The 13796-nt window shown below is 40.9% G+C and overlaps 1 protein-coding gene across 1 annotated transcript; it reads right to left on the bottom strand.

Moving 5' to 3' along the window:
* Nucleotides 1-742: 742 nt before the first annotated feature.
* CACYBP (calcyclin binding protein) lies at nucleotides 743-12423 on the bottom strand. Its single transcript, XM_058701197.1, has 6 exons — nucleotides 12189-12423; nucleotides 7192-7411; nucleotides 3901-3997; nucleotides 3566-3665; nucleotides 2052-2149; nucleotides 743-1317 (listed from the first exon to the last, which is right to left on the bottom strand). The coding sequence occupies exons 1-6, from the start codon at nucleotides 12207-12209 to the stop codon at nucleotides 1161-1163; spliced, it is 693 nt and encodes a 230-aa protein (XP_058557180.1). The 5' UTR covers nucleotides 12210-12423; the 3' UTR covers nucleotides 743-1160.
* Nucleotides 12424-13796: the final 1373 nt, after the last annotated feature.

Here is a 13796-nt window from a genome sequence, read left to right as displayed (position 1 = left end):
GCACATATCTTGTCCGGCTTTCAGTGCTAATGGATCAATGGTTCAGGTGGGGGCAGCCTGCTCCCTGCATTCATTGTCCCCTAAGGATTTTAACATTTCATTGGTGATTTTTACCCTAGTCTGCATTTCATTAATGTTACAATAGTGATTTTCTAAATTCCATCGTTGTTTCCTCTATTAGCTGGCAAAAATTTCTTTAAGGAATTTTCCTTTAATGACATTTCCCTGAAATACATTTTAAACCCTACCAAATTTACCCTACCACTTTTACCAGATTCTGATTATTAATCATACTTTTGGTTAATCCTCTTGGATTTTTTTCCTCTATGTGTATGCTTTCTCTTCTCTAACTGCACTGGGAAACACGTCACGGGCATCTTGCTCTTACTCCTTATTTCTAGGGGGGAGTAATTCTAAAACAAATCCTCCCTTTTTGAAGCCTTTTGTGACACACTCCTGGATAGATTGAACTATTCCATTGAACAAAATCCTAATCAGCTTGAGTGAACATAGCAATTGATGGGTTTTCATTTATTTTTGCTTTATAGTTACTGCTTTTGTAAGCCATCTTACAACATGGCAACACTAATACTATACAAAGATGTTTATCATTTAGGTTTAGCTTAAATATATTTAGAGAAAAACATTTGTGATTAGATTATTAGGGCATGGTAATGTGTTGTGTATACATATTAAGCTGTTCACAGAAAAACTCTACAACCTTGAAGTACACAGGTACAAATTTGCATTTTATGCAAAAATCCAGGTTTTATTTTTACTTATTCTTACATTGGTGGGAGGTGATGTCAGAAACTTATAGGCAAACGAGAACTTTTGTTTTCTACCTCTTAGCTGAACAAAAATACACACGATGTGGCATTATCATTAGGCAAGACTTGCTTTTTAACATTCCACACAAGAATACATTATCCTTTTTTGAACGAAATGCCCAGATTACTAAGGAAACCATCTTTGGAGGAAGTGTTTAATAAGCATATTTAAATAAATCCTCCAGTAGAAATGGGAGAATTCATTGCCTTTACTTAGAAGAAGGCTATGTAAGTAGTTATCTGTCAAATTTATCTGTGCAGCTCACCAACATTTCCTCATTGGAAAGATCAGTATTTCCACATCACAGTCCCCAAAATGACTTTCAAGTCTCAAAATTCTGTGTCTCCTTTGGCTTGCTTCTCTCTTGATTCCACCCAGGCTTTATTAATGGTTCGCTTCATATCATCATCTCCATCTTCATAAATTTTCTTTAGAACATTCATCAGCCCCTCACTAGGATCTGTTTCAGTGTCATAGGAGGGCTTTCTATTAAAAAGAAAAATAATGGACATACAAATATATATATAAATGATCCCATTTACTGCTATGTCCTTAACATAATGAATGCCTCCAGTTCAACCAATGTCCAAGCAGGGCAAATTATCTTCTTCACTTATTAAGTGCCAGATCACATAACTGGCTCTGAAGAAACAGTAAGACAAAGACATAGTCCTGTACTCAGGTAATTCGTTCTCGATTTAAAATCAATTCAGATAGCTTCTAACCCTAACCAACCAAGTGCACGCAGGCTACCGGGGAAGGAGTGAGAGGAATGTGACCTAGGATGGAAGTATCTTTAAATGAACACTTTTTGGAATGGTCGTTAATGGATAAAAATACTTTTTCACTCTACCCCAGTGACTGTGAAACTAAATTACGTGTAAGAAACTTCTGTGGAATTCTTAGACTAATGAAAAGTAATCTCTGAGAAAGGACCTGGTATCCATATAGGAATACCACTGGCTTAGCGTTAAGAACCAGTACAAAATAGCCAATCAAAACTAAAGCCCTGGGTATAAAGCAGCTTGCTGGACATGTGCCCTCTTTTGGTAGGTTCTGACAGTTCAAAGATAGAGGATAATTGGGTTACTCAGTGGACATTAAGAGGTAAATGGTCAAATCGCAGACTACAGCTCTTCTCCACCATAGCAAAGTGTTAAAAATCTACAATCCCAGCAAAGAATACATTAGAATTCTTAAAGAAATGAAAGTAAACTCACTCTTTTTCTTTGCATTCTTTTTCAACCTGAGTCAGGTAGTCCCACCTCGTGTTTTCTGCTTTCTTTCTACATAAGATAAGAACTGTATCCGTCTTAACCTGGAAGAAAAGCAGGAAAACAAGTACAACTTACAACACATGGAGAGAGCATGGATATTTGGAAAACATTTACTCATCAAGTTACTATTACGTGTAAGACCTGTTTTACGTGTAATACTTTTACAAATAGGCCAGAGTCCAAACACTCATGGAAGAGAAAGACCATAGACAAGTAAAATTGGAATACCTTCAAATATAAAGACAAAAACCAAGCTAAGGTGTCAGTGGGCTTCAAGGGGGAACTTCATTAAGAAAGGCCTCTGTGAGCTGAAATCTGAGCAGTGGCCCAAGATCTGGAAGAAAGGGCACCGCAAGGAGAAAGGCTGTAAAATGGGATGATTTTAGTGTGTCTGATAAAGAGAGAGTGGTGAGATTTTGGTGATTGAAAGAGTTATCTTAGAGGGGTCAGAGATAGGCAGAAAGCAAGAGAATATACTCTTTCAACAATGATCCATATAATTCCTAGGATTATTTGAGCATTCAATTATGGGATTAATGGATGAAGAAGGAAGCAGTGAGACACAAGATAATTCATAAATTACATTCTAATACTACCTTTTAACCTGCTACATAACTGTGCAAACACAGATGGCAGAATGGCACATCTATGTACCAGATGCATTAAACCCTATTTAAATTAAGTAGGAAAGAGATTATCTGAATTAGTGAGAAGTATGCATAATAGTTTAAAAGACTGTTTTACAGCTTTTACTAACTCCAGTTAGGCTGAGTGCTGAAGTCCTTTATGTTTCAAAATTTTACATATCATGCTAATAATAACTACCATTATTTAAGCACTTTACATAATTTCACTTTAGTATATAATTTCAACTGTGTAAAACAAATCACTGCCATCATACAAATGAGGAAACTGAGGCATAGAAGGATAAAGTGTGCTGCCAAAAAGTCACAACTAGTAAATGGAAAAACTGGCATTAAAAGTCAGTTCTCACTCTAAACCAATTTTAATAGTTTATTCCCTCTCCTGATTTTAATGGCATTATTCCTTTTTTTTTTTTTTTTTTTTTTTTTTTTGAGAGGGCGCAAATGAGTGAGGGGGCAGAGAAACAGGGCTCACCTGAAGTGGGGTTCGAGCTCAAGAACAAAGATCATGAGCCGAAGTCAGATGCTTAACTGAGCCGCCCAGGCACCCAAGAATCTATTCCCACAGAACAGGAGTTGACAAATGGCCAGTTAGTATTTCAGGGTCTGGTGCAGCTCCTTGTTTCGTTATAGCACAAATGCAGCCCCAGACAACACCTAAGTGAGCACAGGCATGTTCTGATAAAGGGATCAGGCTGTAGTTTGCTGATCCCTGTTATGGAGGATAAATTAATTCTAGCTCATCTCAATTCTAAATCAACCAGGTTCAATTTAATGAGGTTTTACAATATTATGACAAAAGAGCAAACTTACTTTTTTTGAACTGCCTTCCACAGAGATGGGTTTCAAGAGATTATTCACAATCATGGAGTAACTCTTTCCATTTAGATTCTTTACCAAGAGATCAAATGACCTACAACACAACAGTGAATACATAAAGCTTTGTGCTCTACAGCTCTTGTGGAAAAAAGACATGAGTTTTATTTCAGGATGTGCATTTGGCCACCCCTGGTGAGAGTAACCTCTTCGAAACACGTATAAAGGACAATTCTAAATTTAAGCAGTTTTAGAAACTGCAAGAGAAAAGAACTGGTAATAAAGCAATCTCGGACTTAATGATCACTACCTTCCCCATTGTGAAAACTCACCTCTCTGTGAAATGCACCTGCACATTCTCAGTGGGGATTTGATGAACTCCAGTTAAGGTAATGTAGATTTTCACAAACTTATCTGACTGATCCCATCCTAGTAACAAAAAAAAGGGACATGAGTAAAGTCTCAGTATCTCTAGAACAGCAAATGCAAATGGCTCCTTAAACTGGAGAAAACTAAATTCTAGTAATAGAAACATGGGGGAAAATTAAAATAGAAGAATTTTCTAGATGGAGAAATTGAACTTCATAACAGTTAAGCAATCTACCCAAAGTTAGGCAAAGCTAGTGGTAGAACTGAGATTCAAATCCAGGTTTACTGAACACAAAGCCCATGTGTTGTTTTTTTTTTTTAATATACCTTAGAATAAGGAATATGAGCATTAAATACATTCTTTTAAGAGTCGCTCATTTTTCTAACACCACACACACACAAATAAACTCAAAATGGATCAAAGGCCAAAATGTGAGACATGAAACCATGAACTCCTAGAAGAGAACATAGGCAATAACGTCTCTGATACTGGCCATAGCAGCGTTTTTCTAGATGTGGCTCCTGCGGCAAGGGAAACAAAAGCAAAAATAAACTATTAAGACTAGGGGCGCCTGGGTGGCTCAGTCAGTTGAGCATCCGACTTCAGGTCCGGTCATGATCTCACAGTTCATGGGTTCAAGTCCTGCATCAGGTTCTGTGCTGATGGCTCAGAGCCTGGAGTCTGCCTCAGATTCTGTGTCTCCCTCTATCTCTCTGCCCCTCCCCTACTCACACTCTATCTCTCTCCTTCAAAAATAAACATTAAAAAAAATAAACTATTAAGACTATATTAAAATAAAAAGCTTCTGCACGTAAAAGGATCATCAACAAAATGAAAAGGCAACCTATTGAGTTTGCAAATTCAATACTTGCAAGTAAGGGGTTAGATATTCAAAATATAGGAAGAACTTATATACAACTCAATACCAACCCCCGCCCCCCCACCAATCCAATGGAAAAAAAATGGGCAGAGGACCTGAATAGACATTCTCCCAAAGACCTACAGATGACCAACACATAAAAAGATGCTCAATAATCATCAGGGAAATACCAAATCAAAGCTACAATGAGATTATCACCTTACACCTGTCAAAATGGCTAGAATTAAAAACAAAAACAAGAAATAACAAGCGTGGGTGAGGATATGGAGAAAAAGAAAACCCTGTGCACTGCTGGGTGGGAATGCAAACTGGTACAGCCAGTGTGGAAAACAGTATGGAGGTTGCTCAGGAAATTAAACATAGAAATACCATATGATTCAGTAATTCCACTACTGGGTATTTACTTGTGGAAAACGAAAACACTAACCTGAAAAAATGTGCACCCTATGTTTACTGCAGCATTATTTATACTAGCCAAGATAGGGAAGCAACTTAAGTGTCCATCAAAAGATGAATGGATAAAGATGTGGTATATAGGATACACATGTGGAATATTACTCAGCCATAAGAAAGATCTTGCCATCTGCAACAATATGGAAGGACTGGAAGAGTATTATGCTAAATGAAGTCAGAGAAAGAAAAACAAATACTCTATGATTTCATTTATATGTGGAATCTAAAACACCAAACAAAAGCAGAAACAGACCCATAAATACAGAGAACACACCAATGGCTGCTGGGAACCACCACAGGCACAGTACAGTGGTGAAGGGGAGTGGGAGACAGAGGCTTCCAGTTATGGAATGAATTAAGTCGGGGGGAATAAAAAATACGGCAGGGGGAATATAGCAGATGACACTGTAATAGTGCCAGATGGTGCCAGATGGCAGCTACATACAGCATAACACAGAGATACTGAATCACTATGGGTCAACTACACTCAAAAGATTAAGCCCCCCCCCCCAACAAAACAAAACACCCAGCTCATTTTCTTTTTGTGGAATTTTTCTCCTATACCTAAATATCAATAATTCTCTACTAAACTGGATGGCTAAACATCAGCACCATCTAATTTCATAATCCTTTCTACTTCTCTAAGCAGTTAAAAGTCAATCATAGTTTCCTTAATTCCCTTCCCTGACAAAGTAGAATTCAGAGTCCAATTCATCCAAATACAATTTCACTAATCAAGATCTAAATGCCACTGAGGCATATGTTATCAAACTATTCATATTCTCTAACCTAGATGAATGGCCAACACAAAATACATATTAACTTCATGTAGAAAGTATATTCTAAAAACATATATGTATTTATCGTATATATAGATAAAATACATATATCCCAGACTGTCCCTTGCTTAGTCCTATACAACAGAAATGTACCGGTCATCAAAAAAGATGTCCTAGAGAGAGTTCTGCAGAACCTCGTCCAGTTTCTTCCCATGCATTCAGTCCATCCCTAAACGCAAAGCTAGGTTCCTGGGTGCATGCCATAATCCTACAAGCTCAGACCAGTTTCCTATTGTCGAGTAAGTACACAGCACTATCTCCTTATTGTACCACAGTTCGTCTCTTAAGCAGGACACACTGCTTTTCATTAGGACAATACAGAAAACACTGCCTTTCACCTCCCCAGGCGTGTCCTCTGCTCATTCGATCCCCTTCCTTTCCTCACACTTGCCAAACTTGCCCTCCAAACTCAAGTGTCTCTTGTAATTCTCCATTCCTTACCTCCTTCAGATTACATCAGCTGTACTCCCACAGAACTTCCCAAATCTCTATTCATTTAAGCAAACGGGAAGTGACTGCTACATGCTAGATGTTGTGAGCACAAAGAAAAATGACCATCCCTCCCCTCATGAAAGCTCCTCACACCGAAATTGCATTGTTCCAAACAACCTACTGAGGGAAAACAGCATTAGTACACGACCCAGTGTTAGTTGTAGGTCTGTGTTCTAACCATACCATGAGCGAGGATCGGGTCTTGGTCACTGTTGTTGCCACGAGCCCAAGTACAATAGTGGCACATATTAGGCGCTCAAAGATGTTTCTCGAATATAACTAGATTCCCTTCCTCAGATAATACTGGTGGTTGTTTGGCAAAATATAATGCAAAACATGATTAAAGCAAAACAATCTGTGTTCCTCATATGCTGAACATATTTCAGAATAGGTTCATTTTTGTTGCTACTCATTGTACTAAATCATTTTGCTCTCTTGTTAGAACTTTCTTCATCGATGGGTCTTCTCTTTCAAACCACCAAAAGCAAACACTGAGATTGTTTTAAAAATTGAGTTTGTTAGTGGATCACTACTCAGGAATAAGTTACTGGAAGGCAGAAAGAGCTGGATGTAGGGTAGTGAGTCATACCGTAATTACTGATTTTCACGGTGTATCCCGTTGTAATGGGAGCAACCACAGCAGCTGGCTTTTCACTGTCAACAAGTTCTGCTTTTCTCTGTGATTTCTGCTGCACCTTGTTCTTGATTTCAGTCTCGATCTTGGATTTTTCAGTCGTAAGGGCATCACGTACTCTTTTTCTAGTGGCCTTTTCCAGGAGCACCTTCACCTCTTCTAGATCTTTCTGTAGCTGTGTTAAAACAGAAGGTAAGTTAGCTATGATAGAAAAGGTAATAGCTGGATATTATGCCCACTGGTCATTTCAATTTACCGAAGAGCTAAGTATTAAGAGGCTCATTTGAATTTTCTAGGGTTGGTTACAACCTGGGATTCTTTTCTCCAGCCTATAGATCTGTAAATAACTAAAGCTTCCTGGTTTTTTTAAGGAAAATTTAATATTAATGTAGCAAGAGTTAATTAAGCCTAAATTTTTCACTTTGGTAGATGTTATCTGCCTTTGTTTTAGAACATTTTACTTACAAGATATTTCTGTGATTCATAAAGCTGGATGAATAAATCTTTTAAAAAAAGAAGCTAATTCATGGATTTCCTTTTAACATCTCTTCCTAGTCATCAGATATTAGGAATTTTCAAAATCTTTCAAAAGATGAGCAAATACATGATGAACAGGGTAAAATGCTATGGTAACTTTACTGAAGTAGTCTACTTTCTGTGATTGTTCCTCAGACTCCTACCCCAAATGTTACACATCAATAAGTTTGCATTTTTAAGACAAGAAATAAAAAAATAAAGACCTATTTTTGCTTTTAAGAAAATGTCTTGGGGCGCCTGGGTGGCTCATTCGGTTAAGCGTCCAACTCAGATCTGGTCATGATCTCTCAGCTTGTGAGTTCGAGCCCCGCGTTGGGCTCTGTGCTGACACCTCAGAGCCTGGAGCCCACTTCAGATTGTCTCCCTCTCTCTCTCTGCCCCTCCCACGCTCACACTCTCTCTTTCAAAAGTAAACATTAAAGAAAAATTTATTTAAAAAAGGGGGGGGCGGGGGAGAAAGTGTCATTCTGAATCTCAGGGGTAATGCTGCAGTCCAAAGTCTGGGTCTTGGCTGCACCGCACAGGAGACAAACTTAGGTGAACAATCCAAAGTGTGACATACTCCTGGTGCACTAAAAAACCCACCTGTTTGTTCTTCTCTCCTCATGTGAATACACTGCCTGCCAGTGTCTATTTCTACTTTCTGCAGAATGGGTCAACATTTTATGAAGAGTGAAAGATAATTAATCAGCTTAAAACCTTTTCCCCAATTATCCTCTGATGTACTGCAAATGCATAATATCCTTACAAACAAGGGTTTTTCTTAAAATAATTTTACATTCTGGCTTGATTAATAACAACTTGACTCTAGCTGAGTTCTTATTTAAAAAACAAAACAAAACAAAAAAAAAACACCTTAGTATAGGAGTGCCTGGGTGGATCAGTGGGTTGAGTGTCTGACTCTTGATTTCCAGTTAGCTCATGATCTTGAGGTTCATGAGTTCAAGCCCCTGCATCGAACTGTTAGCGCTGAGCCTGGTTGGTATTCTGTCTCCCTCTCTCTCTGCCCCTTCCCCAAGCACAGGGGCATGCAAGGTCTCTCAAAAATAAACAAAAAAAAACCCCTCAATATAAAAATCTTCAAATGCTTTATAACTTAGTATAATGTCCAAAGTAGAGTGTTATGGTCTTGTTTATTTGTATTATTATTTATTTTTAATTACATCCAAGTTAGTTAGCATATGGTACAACAATGATTTCAGGAGTAGATTCCTTAATGCCCCTTACCCTTTTAGCCCATCCCCCCTCTCACAACCCCTCCAGCAACCCTCTGTTTCTCTGTATTTAAGAGTCTCTTATGTTTTGTCCCTTATGTTCACCTGTTTTGTATCTTAAAGTCCTCATATGAGTGAAGTCATGATATTGGTCTTTAATTTCACTTATTATACTACCATCCAATTCCATCCACATAGTTGCAAATGGCAAGATTTCATTCTGATTGCCAAGTAATACTCCATTGTGTGTGTGGGTGTGTGTATCTATATATATCTATAGATAGATAGATAGATATAGATATCATATCTATATATCTATAAATATCATATTTAAAGTCTTGTTTCTTAAGTCTTACAAAATGTAGTAACAAATTCAAATGCTTTCCCGGTCTTACATTATCTCATTTAACTCAGATGCCCCTCCTTTTACTTCTCTGTAACTACTAAGATGGTATACAAAGAGTCCAACTGTGGCCAGTCTCCTGTCCTTATCTACTCTTCCCACCCCCAAAAGTCCTATTACTAAGACAACAAACCCTGCAATTTCATCTATTGAGCACAGAAGCAAGATGCTTTAATTCAAAGCAATAATTTATCATGGTGGTCTAAAAAATTCACATTGATTCTAATACCAATATGACAAAATTTTTGAAATGTAAAATTAGTATATTTGTTCCCAAGTAAGGATTCAGTTAACAACAAAAACAAAGAAAATATATCAAGTCTAAACAAAATGTTTTATTTCTTGACTGTACAGGAATTGTTTCTAGAACACTTAGGAAAGAACTCTTGAGAATTAAGCAAGGAATTCTCAGGCCTCATTACAGCCAATTTTGGCGCTGACCTACTACAAAAGGAAGGTATCCACTAAGTCTGAAGCAACTCACAGAAGGCCTGTTTTAGGTAATTCCTCAGTTCTTCTACTTGCAAACCTGAAACCAGTAAAGTTGATCCCTTTGGTACTTTTCCTACCCACAAGCTTTAAGAAGTAATTTAGGAGGCATTCATTTGTTTTCTTTATGCAAAATCCCATACCCCTTTTATCCCCACCCTTAAACACATTCAAGCTTTAAGTATTTCCAAATTCTTCACCAGGGAGCATTAAAACCAAAGTGCCTCAAAACAAAAGGACTTGAACACAGCCACCAACCACATGATAAAAGATGTTCAACATCCTTAGTCATTAAGAAAATGCACATCAAAATCACAATAGGATGCCATTTCACACCCACTAGGAAGGCTGACGTCAACAACAAAAACCCCTGAAAACAACAAGCCTTAAAAGGGTGGACAGAAATTGGAACCTTCATACACCGCTTGTGTGAAGGTCAAGCGGTGCAGCCACTTTGAAAAGAGTTCACGTGCTCCTGCAATTCCACTTTTAGGTGTATACCTCACAGAATGGAAAATACACGTCCTCATAAAAAGTCGTACACAGTATTCACTGCGGCACAGTTCAGAATGGCCGAAAATCATCCAAATGTCTGTCAACTGATAAACAAATGTGGTATATCCACATAATGGAATATTATTTGGCCATCAAAAGGAGCACATGCCACACTTCGGATGAACTAGAGATTATGATCAGTGAAAAAAGCCAAAAGTAAAAGGCCACATACTGTAAGACTCTACTTATAAGAAATGTCCAGAGCGGGCAAATCCATAGTGACAGTGTAATTAGTGGCTGCTGGAGGGAGGGGAAGTAGGAAGTGACTGCTTAACAGACACTTAATAGGTTTTTGGGGGGAGTGATGAAAATGTGGAATTATAGAGCAGTGACAGTTGTGTGACACTGAATATTTATCCTAAAAACCATTAGACCAGCGGTGGGTGTCTCAGTCAGTTAAGCATCCCACTTCGGGATGCTCAGGATGTGATCTCCCAGTTCCTAAGTTTATGCTCAGCATCAGGCTCTCTGCTCTAAGCAGAGCCCACTTCCGGTCCTCTGTCCCTCCTCTCTCTGCCCCTCCTCTGCTTGCCTTAAGATAAACATTAAAAAAAATTTTTTTTTAAATAGCCAATACTTTAAAATAGTTAAAACAGTGAATTTTATATCAAACAAAAACTATCCCAGAAGTGCCCCTAAGTGTGTATTTTTAAGTACCTCAACTGAGAAAAATTCCTTATTTTGAAAAGGATTAATACTGAGTTATCCATGTGTGTGACTGTAAAGTCACCGTAGAGATGGTTTCCTCAGGACACATGGAAGGAAACCCAAGGCCTAACACATACCATAAACCTGGGGCAAGGTATTCAGACCACGCGCGCGCACACACACACACACACACACACACACACACACTCTTTTTCTTCATTTAAAGCAGATTCTTAGACTTCCAAGTCAAGTCTGGGATTTTTCAGACTTGTTCGTATTGAGGAAAAGATTTCCAGAAAATAAATCTCGTTAATACTCAACACTTTTCTGTAAATAACAGTAACATGCAGTGACATCCTACTTAGGCCAAGAAAAGCGCAATGTAAGTATTATGATTCCCATTTTGCAACTGTGCAAACTAAGTCTTCAAAAAAGTTAACCCGCCCCCGTTCAGAGTTTATAGAGCTTTCGAGAGAAAAAGGCTATCCGCCCCCCAACCCCCGCCAGTCACAACTAAATTTTGCCAAGCACGGTCTGAAACATTTTGGATACTAAAATGTGGCACCGAACAGCACAGTTATTTGCCCAAAGTAACACAGCTACTCATATGCGGAGAGAAAACAGGACGAGAATCCAAGTGCCGGGAGCAAAGGCTTCTCACCTTCCAACCACTTCTACGGTGAAATGACCCTCGGTTTCTGCAATCAGCACTAATTTAAGGAAGCTTCACGTCCTCGGGCTAGTATAGAAGGAGCAGACGGAGCCGGAGGAAAACGTGAAGGTGACCAGCTCACCCAGGTCCACCGCGGGCACTACCTGCAGCCGGGGACCGCGACACAGCCCCGCGCCCCCAGCCACCGGCTCGGGCCGGGGCTGAGCGGCGGGTGTCGATCGGTAACTTTCCCCGGGCAGCGGAGGCCGGAAGCCGGCAGGGGCCGCTGCAGGTGGGCGGGAGGGCGGCCGAGGCGAAGCTCGGGGACCGGAGAGGCGACCACCGAGCACCTTATCACGGGAAACAGGGCGTGAAGGGGGTGGGGGGCGAGTGCCGGGAGACAGCGGTGAAAACCCCGCACGACCGAGTGAGGACGATGAGGCCAGACCCTTACCTCTTCCAAAGCTGAAGCCATGGTCAGGCTGGGTCAGGCAAGGCCCGAGCTGCAGCCGCGCAGAGCAGAGAACACGAAACACCACCGAACCCGCTCACCCGGACGCAGGCCCCACCCGCACGAGGAGCAGCGCTCGCAGCCCGTGCGCACACTGGACCCGGCGCGACACCCAGCCCGCCTCCCGCACGCGGCGACTCTGGAACCTTCGCGAGCCCGCCGTCGCCGCACCCCCTCGCACCCCCTCGCCCCCCCTGCGCGCGCGCGCGCGCCGCTCACCTCGCTCAGCCCCGCCCCGCCCCGCCTAGCCCCGCCCCGCCCCGCCCCCCGAGCCTCCTAGTAACGCTCAACTCTCGCGAATCCACCAAGAGCTCGGGAAAAGTAACGCCTCTTCCTCCCAGCCCGGGAAACTGTACGTATTATACTTTGATGTCGCGAGTCCCGGCTGCGCAGTCGCAGTTCAGAACCGCTGTCTCGGCCTACCTTCACTCAACCCCGGAAATAACGTATGGGTTTTCCGGCTCCAAGTCGGAAGTTGATTAGAGAGTCGGCTGACTCCGTCACCTCTAGGGCACTGGGTTCGGTAGGCAGCCATCTTATCTAAAGCTAATTTGTGAGCCTCTTCGAAAAAAGGACAAAAACAGGGGGAGAAGGGGCAGGTTTTTTATGTTAAAAAGGGGAAGGATGAAGACGGTTAACGTAGAGGATCCTGAAGGAATAGTTCGGTTTTCAGTGGGTTCTGGCGTTCTGAATACGTCACCACGATTTAGCATCTACGGTATGGTGGCGTCATCACCGAGCGCCTTGGGAGGTGGGGTCGCGCTGGCCACGTGACGGGGCCCACTCGAGCGGCCCGAGAGTTAAAGAGGCTGATGCGACAATTGTGGCTCCGCTTTTTTACGTTGACGAAGCACTTTTCTGGTACCTTCGCCACCTTCACCGACCATTCTGCAACCCTCTAGTTCTACCTCAGGGTTGGGATTCGATTTAACAGCCTGTGGACCAGAGAAAATGTAGGCTGGGATTTCCTGGGATTACATCATGTTCCTCTTTTCAGATTATTTTAGCCTTTGGCAGCCTTAAATCGTTGCAACACGGTTGGGAACAGTAACCTCTGGGAAGTCAGATAACCCTCACAGCTTTATATATCGCCCAAGGTAGCCATTAGAATCAGCAAGTCTGAGAAGCCAAAAAGCTACTAGAAAAGTGCAGGCTGATCATTGTCGTAGAGAAGATTCGGGAGTACAGCGCAAAAATACACGAACTGCAGCTACTCACAACACGCGTGAATCTCACAAACCTGACGTTAAGGGAAAGAAGCCAGACATACAAGAGTTCATGTCGTTTGGTTTTATTTAAATGAGGTCTAAAACCAGTAAAACTAATCGGCTGTGGTGTTAAAAATCAGGACAGTCTTTATTTGGATGGGGGACAATGACCGAAAACAGCCACGAGGAGGCTTTTAGTTTCAGTTACAGTTCGGTTTCTTGATTTGGATGTTGGTCAGAGGTGTGTTCACTTTGTGGAAATTTCATGGAGCTGTAAACTTAAGTGTAGTTTTCTTGTGTGTGTTATACTTAGCTGAGAGTTACATTTATAAGTAGGCCCAGG

This window comes from Neofelis nebulosa, chromosome 15 (assembly GCF_028018385.1).
Source record: "Neofelis nebulosa isolate mNeoNeb1 chromosome 15, mNeoNeb1.pri, whole genome shotgun sequence".
In the NCBI taxonomy this organism is placed as follows: Eukaryota; Metazoa; Chordata; class Mammalia; order Carnivora; family Felidae; genus Neofelis; species Neofelis nebulosa.
The sequence above is the reverse complement of the archived record's forward strand: the minus strand, read 5'-3'. Positions and strand labels throughout refer to the sequence as shown.

What these genes read in the sequence shown, in the direction of transcription:
- CACYBP (XM_058701197.1), bottom strand. Translation starts at nt 12,209, where the DNA reads ATGGCTTCAGCTTTGGAAGAG. An exon ending in TGGCTTCAGCTTTGGAAGAG is followed by an intron (nt 7,412 to 12,188) that starts GTAAGGGTCTGG and finishes GTTTTAACACAG; the next exon opens with CTACAGAAAGATCTAGAAGA. An exon ending in TGGAAGGCAGTTCAAAAAAA is followed by an intron (nt 2,150 to 3,565) that starts GTAAGTTTGCTC and finishes CTTTTCTTCCAG; the next exon opens with GTTAAGACGGATACAGTTCT.